The sequence below is a fragment of the Centroberyx affinis genome, unplaced genomic scaffold (assembly GCF_046629955.1).
Source record: "Centroberyx affinis isolate AG114_WGS23_722 - 3 ecotype Tasmania unplaced genomic scaffold, CSIRO-AGI_Caff_v1 ptg009274l_1, whole genome shotgun sequence".
Lineage (NCBI taxonomy): Eukaryota > Metazoa > Chordata > Actinopteri > Beryciformes > Berycidae > Centroberyx > Centroberyx affinis.
In genome coordinates, this window is record NW_027284472.1 from 1 (window position 1) to 23,935 (window position 23,935).

The 23,935-nt window shown below is 41.4% G+C and overlaps 2 protein-coding genes across 3 annotated transcripts; one reads left to right on the forward strand and one right to left on the reverse strand.

The window, feature by feature from the left end:
• The first annotated feature begins 2,001 nt into the window (after nucleotides 1–2,001).
• cnot8 (CCR4-NOT transcription complex, subunit 8) lies at nucleotides 2,002–8,190 on the forward strand. 2 transcript variants are annotated; one of them, XM_071514581.1, is made up of 6 exons: nucleotides 2,002–2,164; nucleotides 3,407–3,600; nucleotides 4,881–5,042; nucleotides 5,457–5,601; nucleotides 5,997–6,107; nucleotides 7,143–8,190. In XM_071514581.1, exons 1-6 carry the CDS (start codon nucleotides 2,048–2,050, stop codon nucleotides 7,269–7,271), a joined length of 858 nt encoding a protein of 285 aa, XP_071370682.1. In that variant the 5' UTR covers nucleotides 2,002–2,047; the 3' UTR covers nucleotides 7,272–8,190. The 2 variants fall into 2 exon arrangements, with proteins under 2 accessions (XP_071370682.1, XP_071370683.1); XM_071514582.1 differs by lacking the exon at nucleotides 4,881–5,042.
• Nucleotides 8,191–9,687: 1,497 nt separating this feature from the next.
• On the reverse strand, nucleotides 9,688–23,217 carry LOC139640385 (gem-associated protein 5-like). Its single transcript, XM_071514583.1, has 12 exons — nucleotides 23,164–23,217; nucleotides 22,886–23,017; nucleotides 21,007–21,102; nucleotides 19,727–19,864; nucleotides 18,588–18,735; nucleotides 16,933–17,052; nucleotides 16,043–16,253; nucleotides 14,442–14,708; nucleotides 13,512–13,674; nucleotides 11,980–12,784; nucleotides 10,983–11,070; nucleotides 9,688–9,961 (listed from the first exon to the last, which is right to left on the reverse strand). Exons 2-12 carry the CDS (start codon nucleotides 22,974–22,976, stop codon nucleotides 9,797–9,799), a joined length of 2,292 nt encoding a protein of 763 aa, XP_071370684.1. The 5' UTR covers nucleotides 22,977–23,017; nucleotides 23,164–23,217; the 3' UTR covers nucleotides 9,688–9,796.
• Nucleotides 23,218–23,935: the final 718 nt, after the last annotated feature.

Sequence of the window (23,935 nt, forward strand, 5' to 3'; positions counted from 1 at the left end):
GTAATCAGATATTTATAATTATTTTGAGCGTGGGGTTAATTCGCTAGAACATTTAGTAAACATTGTCATTGTACTTGGTAAATATCATATTCACAAATGCAAATATGATGCATATGAAATGCACGGCCTGCTTCAGAAAATACTTCTATTCTCTCTTAAATGTATTAACATAAAAAAGTGAGTCAACTTTAAAACGTATGCCGAATTATTACCGTGTACACTTTTTTAAATGTCTGCTTGTATGTATTTTTCTACAAATTTCGTTTTTCATAAAGAAACAATTACGACGCTTTTTCTCGGTGCGCTTCCGCTGTTGATTCTTTGACTTCCGCTTCAGTTGACGGAGGCGCTAACGACGTTAGCAGCAGGTAACGTCGAGAAAATTCCCACCAGCGCCTCAGGTAAGCCGTGTTTTTGTGGTTTATTATCTTCACATAACTATTCTGTCATATTTACAAGTGTAGGCGGTTGCTGTGGCGCATTCAGCAGTCAACGGGAGCTGAAACGCTGTGTTTTATCAAGCTAGCCTGCTAAGCTATTGCTGTAGCTGCGTAGCTGCGTAGCCGCTGCTGTATGGACGTAAACGGTAAAGCTTGCCGCTTGCTAGCCAGATATTAGCTTGGGCAGCTCATAGGTAGCGGCGTTTTGCTGGGCACAGCTTAGCTAGCTCACCACCACGCTTGTCCTTTCCTCTTAACCCAACAAGCCGGATTCAAAAAGGTTAGGCGGGTTTTGCACTCCGGGTTTGTAGCTACGTTTCGCCAGCTGGCTGCAGTCAGAGGTTCAGCTGGGATTTGACCTGGCAGGTGATTCCCGAGGTCAGCATCCTCATTTCAGCGTAATGATGGAAGAGGATTCTGGTCATTCAGTGTGTGAATCTGATTTTATATGGAGATAATCATGTGGTTGGATGGGCTCAGCTAGATTCAGTGCTTTTGGGAAGTTTGTAAGGTTAGTGTAAAGGGTAAATCCACCCTAAAACACTGTTGAAAAGCAGCTATCAGCGATGCACCTTGCATTTCTGTGCCTATTTTGTTGTTTGATGATGTATGTTTCTTATTTCCATGGATACCTGGCTAAACATAGACGGTGTAACGTTCCATCAAGATATTTGCAGAGCAGCTGCAGTGGAGTTTGATAGCAGAAAATGTTTAATCTAGATATCTAAAACAATAGCAAACGTCAGGTTTTGGTATCAGAGCAAGGGCTTCTTTCTAGACTCTCCCATTTTGCACCGACGTTCAACAATCATACAGGAGTAATTCATTGTAGAAGAGGCAGAGAGACCAATTTCTCCCACCAGTGCAGCCACAAGACAGGTGGACTCTCACTTTTTCACAACTGGGAACTCTTCCTCTCTTACTATGCTATCGCTGCCACTACAATTATTACTCTCTCCATTTAGCTACATGTATAACCCACAGCTGAATGCAACAAGTCCTTTGGGGGTTGTCGAAAAGGCATTCTGGGAAACATACAAAATCCCTAACTGAAGTAAAAGGAGAAGAGATAGGATACAGTATACATTGCCAGGGTGGATTTATTCCTTGAAGAACCGATAGCAGTAACACTAGTCCAGGAGCTTATCAGTTTTTGGCGCGGACCAATCAGGAGCCACTATGCAATTCGGCACAGGTTCTCGATACCCAACCTTAGGTGTTACAGGGGATAGAAAACAGACATCAATGTACATCATAACACACATTATGCAATGGGTAGTTTCAGCCAAGTATCTGTATTGGTTGTTATGCCAAGTCTTGTGGTAACCAGGCAGCTAGCGAGCAGTCTTCCTTGTTTTTCTCTTTTTTTCTTTTGTATGAAAATATTCAGTCTTTACACATGGTTGTACACTCAGTTATGCCTCATACTTTGCATCGCTGTCTAACTGATAATCCTGGTAAGTGAGGTGAGTTTTGAATGCGTTCACTAACCCTTGTCTCGTCTTTTCATCTCCTCCAGACTTGACTTTCTTCATCAGACTGCCCCCCCCCCCCAAGAGCGCCTTAGGATCATTGGGGTTTTCAGTCCTTTTCCCTGATCTGCCAAAATGCCAGCCGCACTTGCAGATTCCAGTCAGATAATCTGTGAAGTATGGGCGAGCAACGTGGAGGAGGAAATGAGGAAGATCCGGCAGATTATTCAAAGCTACAATTACATCGCCATGGTAAGAGACGGTCTTTTTGGGAAGAGTCAGATGATGTTGGTGATACTAAGAGGGAATGGCGTCCGGTTTGCTATATAATTGAGTAGAAGTGTGCACATACAACTTTCTAGAGCAAGGTCCTGGGATGAAAAAATTGTCAGACAGAGCCTTTGGCATTTAACGTCATATGTCATTGGTGGATGTTTTATACAAATAAAAAAATATACATTAACCTCGAACCCCGACAGTGTTGTGTGTCACGCTGTACCTATTGAGCTGCACCGGGGCAAAACAGAATCAAACAAGGCAACAGTAAATATTATGTTGTTCCCATGAATGAAGCAGTTCCCCTCACAGCCAATTGGTAACAAATTTGTCACCTTGCTTTGACCTAATTGTAATCGTAGTGCCTCCCCTTGGACCGGTCATTGTAAATTTGAAAAGTTTTGCCAAAATGTGATCGTCTGATCTGATCGGTGTCTTTGCCCGCGTTCCCCTTTGGACAATTAATGTAATGTTTAAAATAGCACAACAACATGGTGAGTTGTGTCATTGGGATGGTTGGACAAACGATTGAACAAACGAAAGTTGAATTACAGGAAAAGTCCACTAACCCTAAAACACTTTAGGACTGTTAAAAAAACAGCTATTGGTGATGCACCGTACATTTCTGGGTCCATTTTGTTGTTTGGTGGTGTGGTGTATTTTTCGTAAAACTGGCCGAACGCAGACAACGTGGCGTCGGGGAATGTTTTAGCGATCCGTCCCTCAGAATCAAAGACCGAGGGCTTCTTTCTAGAGACCAATTTCTCCACCCACAGGAGCAGGAGATAGACCAGAATGCAATGCAGCCACAAGACAGGTGGTTGTGTTTTGAGTAAAGGAGGGAGGGTGGAGGGAAGGACTCTTGCTTTTTCTCTACTGGAAAAACACTCTCTCTTGCTCTTACTGCACTGTCACTATCACTATTTCTCTTTCTATCTACACCTATAACCCACAGCTGAAAGCAACAAGTTCAGGCCCCTTCTGTGGGGGTTGTTGAACGGCATTCTGGGAAATGTAGGAAATCTCTTACGGAAGTAGAAGTAGATGAGACAGGCTGAGGGAAAGTGGATTCAACAAAAAGGATGCCTAAATTATACAAATTTATCACTAACAAAACCTCCTGGAATGTAAATTGCACATCACACACTGATGATATCTAACAGTTTAAGAGGAGCCGAGGGTGGATTTTTCTTTTAACGATGTCTTATTTTCCACCAGGACACAGAGTTCCCCGGAGTGGTGGTCCGACCAATAGGCGAGTTTCGCAGCACAGTAGACTACCAGTACCAGCTGCTGAGGTGTAACGTCGACCTCCTGAAGATCATCCAGCTGGGGCTAACGTTCATGAACGAGGACGGAGACTATCCGCCCGGCACGACGACGTGGCAGTTCAACTTCAAGTTCAACCTCACGTAGGTGGTCCCTTACTTTCCACAGGGCCGGAAACTCACTTTTTTTTTTCCTCCATCTGGCACAGTGGCTAGTGTATCCCAAAATTCACCAGTCATCTTTGCTATTTTATCAGCCAACTAACATTTAGAATTAGACCTCAGAATAATGGTTGGTTACCTGCCCAAATTGCTGGAAAACTAGATCATCTTACCAGCCTCTTTCACAATTTTACCAGCCAGCTAGATTTTTTTAGAATAATATAGGACCTCCAAATGATGGTTGGTTAACTGCTAAAGTGTTGGTAGGGTAGTGGTCAAAATATAGTAGCTTTTACTTCTGAAACTTCCCACTCTGCTTCTCCATCTTTTTCGGTGTACAGACAGTGTACAGACAGTGTACATGATCAGACTAGGAAATGGGCATTCGAATCCCATTTGCTACTACAGAGCCAACCGTTATTTAAAATGACGCAAGTTGGTAAAATAGAGGAAGCGACCACTGAGTATTGGAGCAGTGGATGAGAAAGTTGGTTTCTTCTGTTCTGGCCAAGCTACAACTGCCGATCATTTTTTACCTAAAATGTATAAATAGTCCCAGTCCTAACCTTAACCTCACTGGAAACTGGAGACGCTATCTTCCACACAGGTTTTGGTTTATTTTCCAATTCCAAAGCAGTTTTTTTTTTTAAATTTGCAGCTGGGTAAGAAAATTGGACCCCTCATCTCATGTAATGTTTCTTGTTTAAGATCAAATCTTTATCGTGTCTTTCAGCGACCAGTTGGCGAATATGGACAAGCATAATATCAAGATAATCATAAATTGTTTTGATATCAATATATAACGATATCCACTAACATGAAAAATCACGTTAAATAATCAAATTGATGGTAATATAAAGTGACAAAACACTGTAATTGTAAATTCTGTAACTTGTTTCAGGTCTCATTTTGTGAGCGATTTTTTTATTAATATTTGCTTTTTATCTTTAATTTAGACAGAATTGTGTATCACAAGAACTACTATAGAAGTATTATTTCATTACAATATGATTCTATTGACGATAAAAGCTGATGTTGAAATATTGCCCAGTCCTTACAACAGGACATATAACTACAATGAACAAAGAGATAAAATACAGAAACCTACACCTAAAATAAAATCATTCTTGATGCCTTTTTACATTGGCCCGCCTTCTCTCCCACTTTGAGACTCTCCCTCTGAATTCGTGCCAAAATCCTACCAGCTGTCACGGGTCGGGCATCGTATCTGAATCTGCAGTTGTCTTTGTGTGTCTCCGCAGAGAGGACATGTACTCGCAGGACTCCATCGACCTGCTGCAGAACTCCGGCCTCCAGTTCAAAAAGCACGAAGAAGAGGGAATCGACACGCTCTACTTCGCTGAGCTGCTCATGACCTCCGGCCTGGTGCTGTGCGAAAACGTCAAGTGGCTCTCCTTCCACAGGTTGGTTAGTCCTCTGTCTGTGTGTCTGTTGTGATTGGCTCATGCCAATTCGAAGGACTCCGCTTTTATGAATCTTAAAATTTTAGAAATTTTAGAAATCTAAATCCAAGGCTTTAAAAGGTCTTGAATACAGCTTCAGACTCTTGCCTCTCTACCAAGAAACCTAGTAAGAAAAAAAAAACACCAATACATAGCAATTTTACCTTTTTTTTTTACAATTCAGAATTGATATCAATACTTGTAACCCCTGTTGTTTTAAGGAGGTGATGTTCCATTTTTCACATCAAATTATTGGCAGAACAGACATAAAAAATTCTTACAATGTCTTAGTTTGATCTGCCTGACATCAGTGCGTCAGTGTAATGTTGTTTCTGCAGACCGAACTGTAATAAATCCTCTTTCTGTGCTTGGCAGCGGCTACGACTTCGGCTACCTGGTGAAGCTCCTAACGGACGCACGGCTCCCAGAGGAGGAGCACGACTTCTTCCAGATCCTCAACCTGTTCTTCCCCGCAATCTACGATGTCAAATACTTAATGAAGAGCTGCAAGAACCTAAAGGTAAAACAACGATCACGGCCCGCAAGTCCGACTGCAGAGTCTGCACTTTCTGCTGAAACGCAGCACAAACCAATGTTTTGACAAATAACAGGCAGCCGATCAGGAGCCTGTTTGATACAGAGCCATTGTTTTGCTTTGATTTGATTGACTCACGGTCAGAGAGAGTGTACGGTGGCCAGCAGGGACAAAGTTTGAGAACAGGCAAAGACCGAAGACTGTATATAACCGAGGCTTTCAAATGTTGTCATCTCAAAATTTTACTGGGCTGGCAAAATATTCATTTCGGATCCACTTGTGTACCTGAAAATGCGTATATTGCCCAGTCAAAATGAAGCTTGAATAGGCTGACTGGTGTGTGTGTGTGTGTGTGTGTGTTTGTGTTTGTGTTTGTGCAGGGAGGGCTACAGGAAGTGGCAGACCAGTTGGAGCTGAAGAGGATTGGGAGGCAGCATCAGGCCGGATCGGACTCACTGCTCACCGGCATGGCTTTCTTCAGGATGAAAGAGGTACGGTCACACACACTTTTCTTATAGAAAGACGTACGGTCACACACACTTTTCTTATAGAAAGAGGTACGGTCACACACTCTTCTCTTAGAGAGGTTTCAAAGAGGGTCACAAATAAAGCTCCAAGGGAAGCTTCAGGTTTTTTAGACGCCTCAGAAGCATCTTCCTTAACTCTAGCCTCCTGAGTTCATGAAGTGGACAAAACAATGGAAACACTGCATGAAAAAGTAACAAATTACAAAGGCAGCCACACAGGCACGTTATATAAAGGTGACTTTCAATTAGCAGTAATTGTCAGCTTTAAAAAGAGGTCTGACAATCACCACTTTTATGTGAGTTTTCAAAGTAACATGAGGCAATTAACATAGTTCAAAGAGGTCAGATAGTCAGTGGTCACATTGTAGCTGCATGCAGCACGGGGAACAGTCTGGAAAGTCTTGACATGTCAAACATGGACAGACTGCATCGGCAAAGAGGATCAGCAGTTGACAACCTGACAGGATTGGTGCTTAATCAATCAAAAATCAATAATTTGTCTGAACAAAAGTTGGTCTTTATGGCAGGGCTGCTATTTGTAAACCGCTTATATTCAGGGCCGACGCACACATGATGTCATGACATACATAACCTGGTGTAACATAACAAGACCTGGAAAAATCATACGGTCTGATGAGTTGTCTTTAACCCTTTTCCCTAAATTTGGACCTCCTCAGAGGAACTATTAGTAGATGTTTGAAAAAAATGTATAGCAAAGTTTACAGTAGTGCATTTCAAACTTTAACCTTCAGTGTTATATATATATATATATATTATTTTAGGCTGTAGTTTTAGGTTTTACTCTCTTTTGATTATTATTATTTTGTTTCCGTGCTATTGTTTTATAATTGAAACTGATACCTGTGTATTACGGCAGTCCTAGTCAGGTAGCATGTTTGTTTCTATAGTATACACACTGTAAGCGAGGATAGTACTTAACAGTTTTTGATATTTGAAATCTCGCACATTTTTTTTTCTCCCCCCAATCTCTCTTCTTAGCTGTTTTTTGAAGACAACATCGACGACGCAAAGTATTGTGGGAGGTTGTACGGCCTGGGCTCCGGCTCCACCCAACCGCAGAACGGCATCTCCAGCTCCGGCCAGGAGGAGACCAACAACAAGCACTGACCGCCCGCCCAGCCCAGCCCAGCGCCTCAAGTGGAATACGCACTTGTTTTAACCCGACCAGCAAATCATTCTCCTTACCCCGAATCCACCCCTACCCCCCCCCGCCCCTTTCCCTTCACTCCACTCCACTCAATCCCAAAACAAGAGGAAGAAAAAAAAAAAATCACTTTCTTTACATTTTCCCTTTCTGATCGACTGACTTGGCTGCAGAATGGACTCGCTTCAAAATGGACTCGTGATTCACTTCGCTCCAGTGGATCCTTCACTGGCTCCCTCATTTCATTTTAGTCGCTTTTACTGAGTATATGGCCATATATTCATAAAACTTTGTCTCTCTCTCTCTCTTTTTTTTTTTTTTATTTTTAAATCCCTTTTTTTTACAGCATTATAGCGATACCCTTCTTGTGGCAGCATGGGACCAGCTCCTGTATTATACTGTGATTTCAGCAGCGCAGCATTTTTGAGTGCTCCGCTGCCTCCGTTTTCAGGCGAACCGGCTTTTTACAGGAAGCTTCACAGATAACTTCAGTTTCGACTCGATCGTCACGCGCCGCCCCGCTCCGTGTGTGTGTGTGTGTGCGTGTGTGTGTGTGTGTGTCGCTCTCATGGATGGGACTCCTTGCTTGTTACAGGGATTGCATTTTAAGTTACGCTGGAAGGGCATGTGAATTAAAATGTACAATTTTGATGACAAAAAAAAAAATGTTTTAGCCTTTTTCCACTGAAAGCGACTTTTAAAGATGGGTGTGAAGTGTCTGTCTGTCTGTCCATGGATCTGAATGTGTTTAAATGGGCGTTCTGCTGCTGTTCTGTACATTTGCCCGCCCCCATCCCCCCATCCCCTCCATCCCCTCCCCATCCCACCACCAAAATTGTTCGTCAAGTTTACACAGATGTTGTGGTTGATATTGTTTTTACATTATGCATTGTTTTAAACAGTTGTATATTAAATTGTTTTCTATTTTGAATGTAAAAGTTAAGTATTTGATCTGTCTTTTTGGCCACACACCGACAAACACAACCTGTTTTATCATTTATGTGACACAGTATTACTGTGACCACAGAACAATCATGTATAATAATCACTGTTGGATTCACCAAGTTAAACTTAATTTATTTGTATAGCCCTTTATCACAACTTCAAAGAATACCAAGCAAGTCAAAAAAGTCCTGGACTGAAATATTTTGTCAGTTTCTGTGGTTGAAGTTTTGTGTTCAGGGCAGAAAAACAACTTGTCCATCGCTAAAACAAACACTTCAGCAATTTTATCAGGTAAATTCCCATAGAGTTGACCTGTCAAAATGTCTGATAGAATAGGCCAACTTAACTGTAAAATGGCATTTAGCTGTTAAGTTAATTCCCTTCCCACGTTGTGAGAATGAAAAGTATTTTAACACAATTTTCACATCCTCCATACCTCAGAAGCAGAACCCTGTTTTCTAAAACTCTGTGTTTTACTCAAGGTAACATGTTAACTTTTAGGTGGCAATAAAGGTTGGTTAGATAGAGGGTAATTTAAGATAAAAACAGGATTTTTTTTTACTAAATCTAAATTTTGGGCAAATGCATGGCTTTCAGAAACAACCCCGTCTATTCAAGATGAAAAGACTATTTTAGTTGTTTGGTTTTCCTTTCATGTTTCTAATCAAGATTTTTGGCATCAAAACTCAAAACTATTCTCTGACTTTGAGTTTTGAAAAACACAATCACAATGTTGAAGCTTCATTAAAAAGTAGGATTGGATTACCAAATCCAAATCTGATCAGAATCCCGATTTATCTATTTTGAAATGCCCAATTTTCAGATTTAATCCAATCGCTGAAATCAGAAGTTTTGAAAAACTGTCTGACTACCCTGGAGAATTTCATATCTCAATGCCTGCTGTTACTGTTCACACTCATAGGACTACTAGAAGGGGCTTCTCATATACTTTTATGGGAATTGCCATGTGATACTTTACTGATCTCTGCATCAAAATGCTCTTTTCAGATCAGACTGAGAAGTTTGAACCAGTCTTCAGGTTGAGAAGTTGTCCTTTGCAGCTTGGATGATTTGTACCAGTCACATTGCGCCCCCATGAGGCCAACTGGAGATGTTTATTAGCATGGGGATTTCTCAAGAACCCTTACAGGACGGCTCACAGATAATAGTTTAATTAAGAAAAAAGGTTCCTCCCCTCCTTCACTGTGTGTGTTTCAAACATCCAAAAGCCTTTCCTCCACAACCTGGAAACCAATAAGCTGCAATTTCTGTACAGATGGTACTGGAGTGCATATACTGTCACGGTAAAAAGACAGATTTTCCTCCTCAAGGTTTGATACTTCAATCTAAAAAAAGGTAACCCATTTCTCTTGATAGAATGACCTTCAGTCTCCTCTGGGTGTAGAATCCAACAAACTCAGTCAAGAGGCCGCCTGCGTATCATTTTGTAACGAAAGATTTTATTCAATAGTTGTACAATATAAGTGCTTCTCTTTCTCCTTGGCTTTTCTTTTCCTTAAAACAAAAACAAAAACTGGAACGCTCAGGTGAGGAACTGCCGGGAGGCTTTCAGGACGGAGCCGCTGGTTGCGTGTTTGCGGAGCAGATCCTTGGCCTCGTCCTGCAGGGAGCGGGAGACGGAGGCCGAATGCCTGCCGAAGTGCAGGAGAACCAGGCAGCACTCCAGGACGTCCGGGTGAGGAAACATCTGAGATACAACAGGGGCAGAGAGGGGAAATCTCTGTCAGAGTCCAAATGAAATGAAAATACAGGAGTAAACGCTCCAGAGTTCAAATAAACGGCTCCAAACATGCTCAGTGTGAAAGCGCCAGAGGTGTCAATAATGTCAAGTCTCAAGTCTAAATGTAGAACAGCAAGTCAAGTCAGAACAAATCAAGAGTCCAGTATCAATTTAATATCTTAAAGAAAACTAAATATCTAGGACTTTTCAATGCAATATGGGTTTAATAGGATAAAAACTTGGTAAGAGCATCATGAGTTTGATTTCTATAATCAGTTTCAACTTCAATAAATTCAATCATTCCATACAAATTCAGAAAACAGATTGAAAGTGATGAGATTTGTTCCAGCAGACGACTGAATTTAAATTCTAAGTCATTTACACCAGTGGTTCTCAACATGGGGTCCGCGGACCACCAGGGGTCCTTGAGGGGGTTCCAGGGGGTCCCTAGCAAATTGATGAATTGTTAAACCTCACCATTATTACAAGACGTTAACACAATTAGAGAATGATTATTTTGATCATAGTTTCTCTGTTATCTCTACCTACAATACAGATAGTCATGGGATTCTGGACAATAGCATGTCTAACAATAAAAAATATTCTCAATTTTGGGTTCAAAAGACAAAATCTCATCAAATGGGGGTCCGACTAAATTAAGGGTCCTTGATATGAAAAAGGTTGAGAATCACTGATTTACACAAACACAAGATCTCAAGTCGAGACTTTAGAAACCTTTTCAAGTCATCAAAGTACAAGTCAGAGTCAAGTCCCAAGTCACCAGAACCCAAGTCAAGTCTCAGATCTTCTCTTTATGCAAGTCAAGTCCCAAGCAATTCAAATCATGACTCGAGTCCCAGTCATGTGACTCGAGTCCCCACCTCTGCCTTAAGAGTGCATGCAAAGATGTGTACCAACAAGTGGGACACCAGCCCCTCTCACCCCCCCTCCTACAGTCACACAGAAGAGGTTTGCACAGCAGTTGTACCTTGACTGTGTCGGGCAGCTCAGACAGCTGCTTGTGGTACTCTGTCATCTTGGAGGACAAGGAGAGCAGGGACTCCTGGTCATCAGGTCTGGGGGGGGGGGGGGGAAGGCAGATGCGTAAATCAATAAGACATTTAACTGTTGGAGATGTGATCAGGAAAACACACAAAACCCAAGGCAGTCAGGTGGCTATAACACCTGAAATCTTGAGACAAAGTAATAATAATACTCCAAATTAAAATAAAAATCCACTCCTCAACTTTACATCCCAGGCTGCTCTCCACCAGCAATACAAAACTGTTCATATTCATAATGCAGTTGCTTTGAAAGTCACTCTAAATGACACTGCACAGTTGTCAGCTGCAATATTGTACCATGTTAGACTACATCACATACACTAGATGGCCTCACAAATACACCCAGGAGACAAAAAGTAAGCTTTCCAGAAATAACAACAATAATAAAAAAAGGCATGGCAGTTTTTCCTACCAGTCTACTTACTGAGGAAATTGAATGTGGACTGATTCTACTTAGAAAAGCAGATGCTACACAGAAAATAATATACATTTTTGTCATATGTGCTTGCTTTTAAACAAAGAGAAATATAAACAAATGTGAATCACATTGAAGAGTTTCACTCCACAGTGAGATATCCAACCTCTGAAAAATAAAGCCTCTGTAAAGCCTCTTACAAAACTGTAATCACAGGTAAATTGATGCTGATTATCCTTCTATTAAAGCTAGAGGCTGAAGACCTTTGCTCTCAAAATAGTTGCTCAATCATCTGTGTTTTTGAAATATGGACTGATGAATTTCAGTCATTTTTTTTTCCAAATTTGAGATATCGCATAGAGTTTTGGGAATGAAACCTTCCAGTTACACAGTGTGTTTTGAATGATTTTCTTACGCTCTAGACGATCAAACTCAAACATCACAATTCAAATACAAAAAAGAAGGAAGGAACAAGGGAATGTGAATCAGAAGAGTTTATCTCATACCGTGTCCCGGCCTCAGCGGAGCCCGGGCCGGTGGAGAGCCGGTCGGGAGCGTCCGCCCGGTTCTTCTCCCCGGGGTCGAGCTGTCCTCCCTGGGCTCGGCTGTGCCGCGACACCATGGCCGCCAGCCGCTCCTGGATCTCTGCCACGGCCCTCTGCGTGGCCTGGCAGGCGGCGTGCGCCTCGGACAGAAGCGCAGAGGCTTCGAAGTCTACTTTGTCATCGGCGCCGGTCCGAGTCGCCGGGTAAACCCGCACTCCTGACTCTGACGGATCCCCGTTCTCCACTTTGCCGTTCACCGAGTCGCCGGTCTGGCCGTCAGCCACTGAGGAGGCAAGTCCGTTGTGGCTTTCATGGATTGACTCCTGGTTGCCGGCTGAGTTGCTCTCTATTGACTCCTGGTTGCCGGCTGAGTTGCTCTCTGTTGACTCCTGGTTGCCAGCTGATTTGCTCTCTGTTGACTCCTGGTTGCCAGCTGATTTGCTCTCTGTTGACTCCTGGTTGCCGGATGAGTTGCTCTCTGTTGACTCCTGGTTGCCAGCTGATTTGCTCTCTGTTGACTCCTGGTTGCCGGCTGATTTGCTCTCTGTTGACTCTTGGTTGCCGGATGAGTTGCTCTCTGTTGACTCCTGGTTGCCGGTTGAGTTGCTCTCGGCTGATGCCTGACTCGGGGAGCTGTGGCTCCACCAGCTTTCGTACAGAAGGTGGTAATGCACAAACGCCTGCAGACTGTCGGCAGCAGCTTTGGCTCGTTCTTCCGTATGACGCAACACTTTGGGATATTTCCGGGAACAAACACTGACATCACCTGAGAGAGAGAGAGAGAGACAGAGAGAGAGAGAGAGAGAGGGAGAGGGAGAGAGAGAGCGAGAGCTTGTTAAGTAAGAGATAATGTACAGTGAGTTGGGCAAATTAAGCTCCGCAGAGCTTTGTGTCAAAGTCTTGATTCACATTGTTGGGGCTTATTTTGCAATCATGACCATGACGTCTTATTTCACTGGTATGTACCAAAGGCATTAGGGCTGCAACTAACGATTATTTTCATTGTCGATTAATCTGTCGATTATTTTCTCGATTAATCGATTAGTTGTTTGGTCTATAAAATGTCAGAAAATGGTGAAAAATGTGGATCAGTGTTTCCCAAAGCCCAAGATGACGTCCTCAAATGTCTTGTTTTGTCCACAACCCAAAGATATTCAGTTTACTGTCATAGAGGAGTAAAGAAACTTTACTCCTCTATGACTTATTTTTCTTAAAAAATTACTCAAACGGATTAATCGATTATCAAATTAGTTGGCGATTAATTTAATAATTGACAACTAATCGATTGATCGTCGCAGCTCTAAAAGGCATGAATCATTTCACGAGAAATGTTGAGTTAAAATGATTTTACTACAAATGTAAAAATTATTTACAAGCTTCCGCCAACAAAAATAGCTCAGCAGCACTGTAACCATAGAAATGTAAACAAATCTGGTAAGACTGGCATTCAGCCTCTGATTGGCTGACTGTTAGACAGACAGACTGCAGCCTACCATCAGGGAACAGCAGCCTGCAGAGCGCCGCAGAGGCAGAGAAGTGTCCGGCGTCTCTCAGCCGGGCGACCGCCTGCCACAACTCCTTTATTAACTCTCCATCATCCTCCACCAACCAGTTCAACACCGCCTGGGTCAGGTGTAAGGAGGAATGTACCAGGACCTGAGGAGGGGGGAGGGGGGGGGGGCAGACAGACAGAAAGACAACAAAAGAAAGTCAGAAAAAGTTAAAAGGCACAATGAAAAGACAGAGAATGACAGCAAAACAAAAGGTGAAACAAAAGAGAGAAAGAAAGGGTTTCCCGCCGCACTGTAATCACCTGGTGAAGTCTTTAGGGCTGGAATTAACGATTATTTTCATCATCATTTCTTTTTTCAATTAATCGATTAATCATTTAGTCTGTAAAAATGTTAAGAAAGTTATCAGAGCCCTAAGTGACTCTTCAAATTGCTGAGTACTCATTTTATAAAAGGAGAAAAACAAGTAAATCTTGGTATTTGTGAAGTTATAACCAGCAAAGGTTTGATATTTTTACTGATAAATGACTAAAACGATTAACCGATTACCAAAATTATAATCGATTTATTTTCCATCAATGGACTAATCATTTCAGCACTATGGAACTTGATTTCTCTGTCTGTCCTAACCTCAGTCTGATTAGACAATCTTATGAATCAAAACAGGCAAACTGCATCGCACCTTTCCAAGCAGCCGATGGTTGATAAGAGAAACTCTGGATTGTTTTTGTTTTGATCAGCTGTAATTCTCAGGAGTTGAGATTTTCTGACTTCTCTTCTTCTCTCTCCTTATAAACATCTAAATGAACCTGGAGCGTTGTTTTCCTCCGCTGTCGATCAGTTTTAAATGGAAAGCAAGAGGAAAAAAAAAAAACTAAAGAAGAAAGTAAAAGGTGTTCCATGGCTCAGCACCTGTTTGAGTGGATTGTTAGCGGTGGGCTGCGGACTCTCCACGGCCTTCAGCTCCTGCAGCAGAGCCGTGACGCCGCCTTGTGCCGCCGAACTTTCCGAAACACCGAACTCCTCCTGCCACACTTCTCTTATCCGGTCTTGGATGCCGAGGTGCCGCTCGCCCGCTGAAGCCCAGGAGTGATGGGAGACGCAGGACCAAGTCACAACCTGTGACTCTGCCAGCAGGACGGTCAGCAGCTCAGTGACACAGAGATGCAGCCTGTGGACCTGCAGAAAAACATTCAGCATATCATTAAGGGGATTTTACATTAATATGCTGATTTACAGGGAAATCTGCAGGTTTCAGAAAGCCAACAAATGATGAACAAAGTCATCGTCAAAAGTGAGACTTGTTAAGTAGGGCTGGGCGATAATTCAATATCATCGTTTATCGTCTTTCAGTGGAATCATATCATGATGATATGAAGATATTTTGATATCGTGACACACATTTCTGCTGTCTAAATTGATGATGACAAGCAAATTTTACTTAAAAACTCTCATAAAATGAGGTATGGTAGGAATATTATTTGAATATTTCTGTTTTGTTTGACATCACACCTAAAATTACCATTCGGTTCAATGAGATGAACATTCATTTGATTATTTAACGTGATTTTGCATACATGAACCATATCGTGATATATATTGATATCGAGAAAAATCCTTGTGATTATCATATTGATTTCAACCATATCACCCAGCCCTACTTGTAAGACTGTTTTCATTTAGTTATGCCATATATTGTTGATAATCCCATTTTGTGTGACCAAGTCAACTTTGCTCGAGTCCCAAGTCAGTCTCAAGTCTTGAAGCACAAGTCTCAAGTCAAGTCTAAATCAGAACAAATCAAAAGTCCATTACCAATTTAATATCTTAAAGAAATGATCACTAGGGCTGCAACTAAGGATTATTTTCATTGTCGATTAATCTGTCGATTATTTTCTCGATTAATCGATTAGTTGTTTGGTCTATAAAATGTCAGAAAATGGTGAAAAATGTGGATCAGTGTTTCCCAAAGCCCAAGATGACGTCCTCAAATGTCTTGTTTTGTCCACAACCCAAAAGATATTCAGTTTACTGTCATAGAGGAGGAAAGAAACCAGAAAATATTCACATTTAAGAAGCTGGAATCGGAGAATTTTGACTTATTTTTCTTAAAAAATTACTCAAACCGATTAATCGATTATCAAAATAGTTGGTGATTAATTTAATAGTTGACAACTAATCGATTAATCGATTAATCGTTGCAGCTCTAATGATCATCATTCATTATTCTATACAAATTCAGAAAACAGAATTTAAATTTAATTGTCTGGTGTAACAAGATCTTTTGTCAAGACTTTAGAAACCTTTTCAAGGTCAAAGTCATCAAAGTCAAGCTCCAAGTCACCAGAGCAAGTCAAGTCAAGTCTCGGGTATTTTCTTCATGAATCAAGTCTCAAGCAATTAAAATTGTGACTTGAATCTGACTCTAGTCCAAGTCATGTGATTCGAGTCCCCACCTCTGTCACAGTGTTTAGCATACTGCAGTGTGTATTGATGCTGGTTGTGCCACTAACCAGCAGGCCGTCCTGTGAGCCGAGGACCTGCTGCGCTCCCGCCCAGTCCTGAGCGGCAGCCAGGTCTTTAGCGCACCTCAGGGACAGGGACTGGGCCAGGCCGGCCTCCCCGCAGATCCTGGCCAGACCGGCGGCCGTCCGCAGCGAGGCGGCGTCGTTCTTCCTGGAGATGACTTTGGCCGCGTCGAAACTGGCGCCGGCGGCCAGGTAACTGGCAGGCAAAGAAATGAAAGAAATAACAGTCAAATTTTCCCCAGAGTTTTCCAGCGCCAAAGGAGAGAACCATTAAGAGATGTCAATCATCGGTATATTAGGCTTGCAATGTGTCATAAAAGTAATTTATTTTCTATCCCTGTCACAAGCCTCTTTCGAGAACACACACACTAGGTGATGCGAAACAAATTGCAGTTCCTGTAACTTTAGCTCAGCATGATGGACTTGTCAGTCTCTTCTTCTGTGGTGTTCATACCAGTTAAGAACACATGAAGAAATAGCTGAATATGAGCATCAGTCCAGACTTCATTTTGTTCTGCTAGACTTTCCAAGCATGAGGAACTGCATCCGTCTCCCCCTACCCATAATCCCTTGCGTTTTGAGGTGGTTTCCTGCACTTGGTTCAGATTACATTCTCTCTCTCCGAACAAACCGCACTGCATTTCTCTTGTTAGAGGACTGACACTTATATTTTCATACATCACAATGCCGATATTTGGCGCCACCAGAGTTCAAATGGCATTGTTCTCATCACTCCAGACACTCCAGACTTTGATTAAACCGCTCCAAACATGCTAGGTGTGAACGCGCCCCAGGACTGTGACTAAATTCATTAATAAGCAGGAAAGGAGAAAGAGAGAGAGAAAAAAGATAACCAAACTTCTTCCACTGCTTACCATTTAGCAGCAGAGGAGAGATGTCCGTCCTTCTCCAGCACGGCGGCCCAGGAGGTGTACAGCTCCTTCAGGACGGGCTCATCTGGTGGCAGCCGGGCCTTCACCAGCGCTATGGCCTCCCTGACATCAACACACACACACATATATAAGGTCTATGGCATTGGGAGAACATGTTTAAATACAGTAGACTGTCTTGTTTTCAAGGTATTACACAATATGGCTCCTCCACCACTCTGTACTTACATCACATTAAAAACCAGCCGAACTACTAGAGCAACAGCTAGAGGAGATTGTCTAACTCCTAGAAGACAAAGTAGTTTTGGCCAATCTGCTTTTTCTGTCAGAGCCTCTCAGGATTGGAACAACTTACCGCAACACATAAGAAACTGAGCCAATTACCATTCCTCCTCCACAACATTAAGAGCCAGCCTGGCTTATTAGAAATCAAACTTGTGAACACTAGAACAGGGAGGTGTTTTCCTGTTGTTTACTGTCTTATTTGTCATTATTATGCTTAGTGTAAGAGCTGCTCTTGCTTATCATAGGCTCTGTACATAATATCCACACTTCACCAGGACTAACACTGTGTCGTCATGCTATTTGTTGATTGTTGTCATGCTATTGTTGATTTTGTGTGTTATAAGAGCTGTCTTTCTTGTCTCTATGTAGTGCAGGCTCTGTTTGTATCTGCATATTTTTCACAATTTTTATCGTTGATTGTATTTCCAATGTTTTTATTCTTAACGTTTGTGCTTTCAACTATCGCCTGCCCAGGGACTACAGATGAAAATTAGCCTTTTCGGCTAACTCTGGCATATTTTCAGAAATGTTATTAATATGCACTGTCCCTGTCAAATAAAATAATAAACTAAACTAAATTACCAACACATTTAAACCAAAATAACGTGGGGATGCGATCAGGAATGAAGAAAAAAAAAAAGAGATGAAACATTGCAGCAGAAAAAGAAAAAGGATTCAGTAGGGAAAAAACAAAATGGTCTATATTTTTCCACTGAGCGAGTGTTGCCTAACTTTTTTGTTTTCTTTACTGATGTTTTTATAGGCAGCACCTCGACTCTCTGTCTGAGCACAACTCAGTTCATCACAGTATGAGGTTATAACAGTGTTCACACATGAGCCCGTCGGTCCCGTCCGACCCATCTGTAGATAGGGGTATATCGATACTGGAATATATCGTCATACTTCCTCTTGTGATACGTTATCGATACACTGGCGCCAAATATCGATATTTTTATTAAAACATGCGGGCGCTCTAAACGGATTCCCCGCATTAAGCCTGTTAACATTTTGACTTACCAGAGTCACTACTTAATGACTCCTCGCGGTGGCGCTTATCAAATGAATGAGGGTAAAGTGAACGGAAGTTAACTAACTTGCTGACGAATAACTCACAGAGGGGAAAATGGCGGACAGCGGGGGAAAGCAAATCAGAGAGGCACCACAGTTGCTGCTTTTTGCCTTTTTAGGGGTATTTTTTCTTCTTCAGTCACACAGATATCGTGATTTATCGTAGATGAATTGTCTTGCAATATATCAAGTATCGCAGAATCGCTGTATCGTGATACCATCGTTATCATGGGCAACATATCGTGATAGTATCGTATCGTGAGTTACTCTGTGATTCCCACCCCTACCTGTAGAGCTTGTGCGCCTGCAGCAGCTCCACCGCCTCGTACAGCTTGTTGACGGACAGCAGGTGGGAGGCGGCCTTCAGGTACTGCTCCTGCAGACACAGCTGCTTCACATAGGCCTCCACCGTGCGGCACCACACCTCGAACCCCGCTGGGGGGGGGGGAGAGACACCGGGACAGGACGATCAATATTACTGCAATATTTGGAGAACTCCCGATACAATATCATCACCGTACAATATTATGCCGATACTTGAAGGGCTCATGATACAATATTATCTCAATACCATATTATCACGATACTTGGAGAACTCACGATTCAATATTCTCACCATACAATATTATCACAATAATTAGAGAGCTCCTAGTACATATTATCAATACTTTGAGAGCCCCCAATATTGTACTTACTTGTATTTTATATCGTTTGTATGTAAAAAACACAACTTTATTTTGGTTCTTCATCTGAAAGTTTCAACTTTAAAATCAGTCATTAATACTTGGCATCAACCTATTATTACAATATTGCGGTGGAAAGTATTTTTTGTCCCCAAACCTCTAGAGCAGTGGTTCTCCACGTGGGGTCCGGGGACCACCAGGGGGTCCTTGAGTGGGTACCAGGGGGTCCCCAGTAAATTAATGAATTGTTAAACTTCACCATTATTTCATTTACAAGAAGTTAACACAATTCGAGAATGTAGAGAATGACTGTTTTGGTCATAGTTTCTCTGTTATCTCTCTGCCTACAATACAGATAGTCAGGGAATTCTGGACAAAATCATATCTGACAATAAAAACAGTCTCAGATTTGGGTTTGAGTGACAGAATCTGATTAAATGGGGGTCCATGGCCCTAATGTGGACTAAATTAGGGGTCCTCGATATGAAAAAGGTGGAGAATCACTGCTCTAGAGGAAACCCCTTCCTAATTGGTGCACACTTGCAAAGCCATTTGTATAGAAATCTGTTCTCAAACTACCTGAACACACTGTAACAGTAGTCAAGCAATTTGCATAATATCTGAGGTTCAGAGTATCAGCTAAGGCTTAACTTCAAATCAACATAAAGAATACAAGAATTCGGAATACTCAATCACAAATGGCAGATTTAGTGGACGGAGGTGAGGGGTTTTGTGAACTTTACCCATAGGAGCGACAGACAGGAGGTGATCGCTCAGCTCTCCTCTCTCTGTGGCGGCCTGCAGCGCCCCCTCCAGGTCTCCGCTCCACAGCCTCAGGTATATCACCGAGTCACAGTGACCGGCCTCCACATGGCCCTCCTCTGAACATCAAGAGGACAGGATCATGAGGACTGAATGACTTGAAACACTGAACATCTGCAGCGTGAGAGGCTAATCTGCAGGAGTTTAAACAATGTGGATATTAAGCTTCTTCACATGTCACATTAATCCGGTGCTGTGATTTATACCCAGTGGTGGAAGAAGTACTGAGATCTTTTACTTCAGTAAAAGTAGCAATACAACAATGTAAAGATACTCCATTACAAGTAAAAGTCCTGCATTCAAAATCTTACTTAAGTAAAAGTACATAAGTATTGGCAGCAAAATGTACTTAGAGTATCAAAGTAAACGTACTCATTATGCAAACTGTCCCCATTTAGAGAGTTATATTTTTCATAAATTATTGGAATATTAATACTGATTTATTGACAGACATGTACATGTAAGCAGCATTTTAAAGTTGTCAACGTGAAGCTAATCTTAACAATTTAGCTATACTTTTGGGTAGTCTAAACTATAACAATGCTATTTTATAGTTATTTTATAAAGATGATCAAATGTTTTAAATATAAAATATTGATCTGAAAAGTAACTAGTAACTATAGCTGTGAAATAAATGTAATGGAGTAAAAAGTACAATATTTCCCTCTAAAATGTAGTGGAGTATAAGTACAAAGTAGCATAAAATGGAAATACTCAAGTAAAGTACAAGTACCTCAAAATTGTACTTAAGTACAGTACTTGAGTAAATATACTTAGTTACTTTCCACCACTGTTTATACCACACGCGCAGAGTGTGTAATAAGTGTTTTATAAGTATGCAAATAAGTGTGCGCACAGTGTGCATGTTCAGGGTATCTGCAGGTTTCAGAGAGACAAATTTAAGACTTTTTAAGACTACCTGGATTTGAATTTAAGAAAATAAAGAAGAAAAGCTTGGCAAAACATCAAATCAAAGTTCTGGAAGTGTGAACTGGCAGAATAAGAAAGTGGACAACAGAAAATTAATTGTTGAGGGACATGAAGAGAAAGAGAGAGAGGACATGTAACACATGAGAGCACATCAAAGCTATCTATAAAATCTATCTATATATCTATAAAAAAGGATTTAAGTTAGTGTAACTACTAAAAAAAAGGTATGGAAAAGGGAAAGGGAAAGCAGCTAGATGGGAGTTGTTCCTACCCTCCGCCTCAAACATGCGGTAGAGGGCCTGTCTGTCGGAGAAGAGGCCCAGGTGGATGTGCTCTCCCTGGCCTGGGGTGCAGCCTGCTGGGGGCGCTGGAGACCACAAAGACACACACACACACACACACACACACACACACACACACACACACACACACACACATACATGTTAAAGGCCTATTTCACTGCTGTGAATATGGTGATTTATTAAAACTAGGTCACCCATGTAGTAGAAATGTGCAATTATTTTTTAAATTGGAGCCCTATGACCAGAGAAAACTGAGAAAACGGCTGTAGATTCCCCATATCGCTCTTTAGGGGGAATCCTACAACAACCAGAATGCATTGCACGCGTCACTGACTCTTGACGGTGCGTTCACGGCCAATGTAGCACCAAAGACAAAGTTAGCAGACACAAAGCAGCATTACATCTCTTTACTGAGGCTCATTTTCATTTACAAAACGTTTTTTCCTCATCGAGTCTGGATAAATCGCACCCGTTTTCAAAGGATCATAAAACAAATCAGTGTGCTGGAGCCAGTTACAGTTCGTTAGAAAATACAGCAGGGTAGGGAATTACCAGCAGCCATCAGCCAAATGCAGGCAATATCAAAAAGTATCAAAAGGTTATGTAAACAGCTTAACCTGAATAAGACCTTAATCCTACAAGCAGATCCCCTTTTGCATCTTTTTTCTGTGAGTTTCCTCCTGATAACAGATCAGCACTGTTGGGGGGGGGGCGGGGGACTGTGAGGTCGAAAGGAAAGGGCTCTGACCTCAACATAAATTACCTCATTTCCACCCCTTAAAAGATGGTATCAATGAACAGACCTGGTAAACAGCCATAAAACTCCAACACTCAGCCCTGTCTCTGTTAATCCCCAGAGAGTCAGAGAGTCTGGGGTGAGACACACTGGAATGTGTCCAAAAAAAACAGGAGAAATCTTTGCTACAGACTCATGAAACCTTGGTCATCACATTGTGGTGGACTCCAAGGCATATCTCTTGTTTTATATGTAACTGTGATTCTCAACCTTTTTCATATCAAGGACCCCTAATTTAGCCCACATTAGAGCCACGGACCCCCCATTCGATGAGATTTTGACTCTCGAACCCAAGTCTGAGAATATTTTGATTGTTAGATATGATTTTGTCCAGAATCCCATGATTATCTGTATTATAGGTAGAGAGATAACAGGGAAACTATGATCAAAATAGTAATTCTTCTACATTCTCTAATTGTGTTAACTTCTTGTAAATGAAATAATGCTGAGGTTTAACATTTCATCCATTTGCTGGGGACCCCCTGGAACCCCCTCAAGGACCCCTGGTTGAGAACCACTGTTATATGTAACTGTGATGTTTTATATAATAGTTTTTTGCATTATTCAATTTCTTCATCTTTACATGAGGGCTTAGATAGCCATGTCTGAACAAGCTGAGAATTCAGTCCTTCAGATGAGACTGTCTGTTATCTGGTGCCCCGTTATTTAAATCTCATTGAAGCTAATTCTGAATTATATTGATATCAGACATCATCAATACCATATCACACTACACAGGTTACAGGTTACTGTGCCTGTAAACGTAGCCTCTGTAATTCTGTCACTTTGCACTATTGCACTATTGCCCTAGTGTTGTTTACGTTGTACATAGCAGTTAAATGTTTAGGTTCACCTCTGTTCATCTTGTTGTCCTTGTTTTTAGCTGTATATTTATTCTGTGTAAGTACATTGAGAGCAACAGAAAACCGGAGTCAAATTCCTTGTATGTGTACATACTTGGCCAATAAAGCTGATTCTGATTGCTCCTGTATTTTATCATGGTGCAAACTGAGAAACTGAACTACACTCTGCCCCAGCTGCTGCTCTCTCACCCTGGCTGTTGGTGACTGTGGCCAGAGTGATGCAGTCCTGCAGCAGCTCCTCTTTGGACCGGTGGTCCATGGACGTGCTGAGGGGCAGCATGGAGCGAGGCTTCCTCTTCTTCAGTGACAGCAAATGCAACTCTGGAGACACACACACACACACACACACACACACACACACACAGTTACACACAGAAATGTACATACACACACACAAAGGATGGATGTTCAGAAATATGTCACTAAATGAAAAGAATTCCAAATCATATTCAATTGAAGTCTTGTACCTGGTTTGTCTTTGTTCTTTAAGGCACTAGAGGATTTTCTCAGCGTTTCAACACTGGCTGAAATGAAATTTTAGAATAATTAGCTTGACACAAAAAGGTCAGAACAATATTCTCATCTTAAATCTTCACGTATGTTATTGATTATGCTGATTGCCAAACCTGAAACACAACAATATACAGTGCCTGTTCTGCTGTTTCTCAAACCTAGTAATGCTGTTTTTTTGGGGGTTTTTTTTATTTGCATACCCATAAAACTGCATAAAATCCAGATGATGAAAAAAATAAAAGATGTGACAGGAGGTCAAGAAGCAACAGCCTTATACAATGGACCTCCCCTCAACTTAAGGAGAAAAACAAACAATAACAAAAAAGGAAAAAAAAAAAAAGACAAAAACTAAGCTGACATCATTTAGAAAAATGCAACAAAAAATAAATGACAACAAGAAGCACACAAACTGAGCAGAAAAATTAACCAATCAGTAGACAACAATCCAATAAATAAATAAAATACATGAAACACAATACAGGGAAAAAGAAGAGAAAAAAATTAAATAAAAAAAATTTATATATATATATATATATATATATATATATATACACACGTCAAAAAATAATTTGACATCATGAATTGAATGTGATGACAATTTCCTTTTAAAATTTTCTAAAGATATCAAGCTCTTGATAACGTGTGCTTTAGCGTTCCATATCTGTTCACCACGATATCTAAGGGAGGACTGGCCATGTTTCGTTTTGTAAAAAGGAAGGTGAAGAT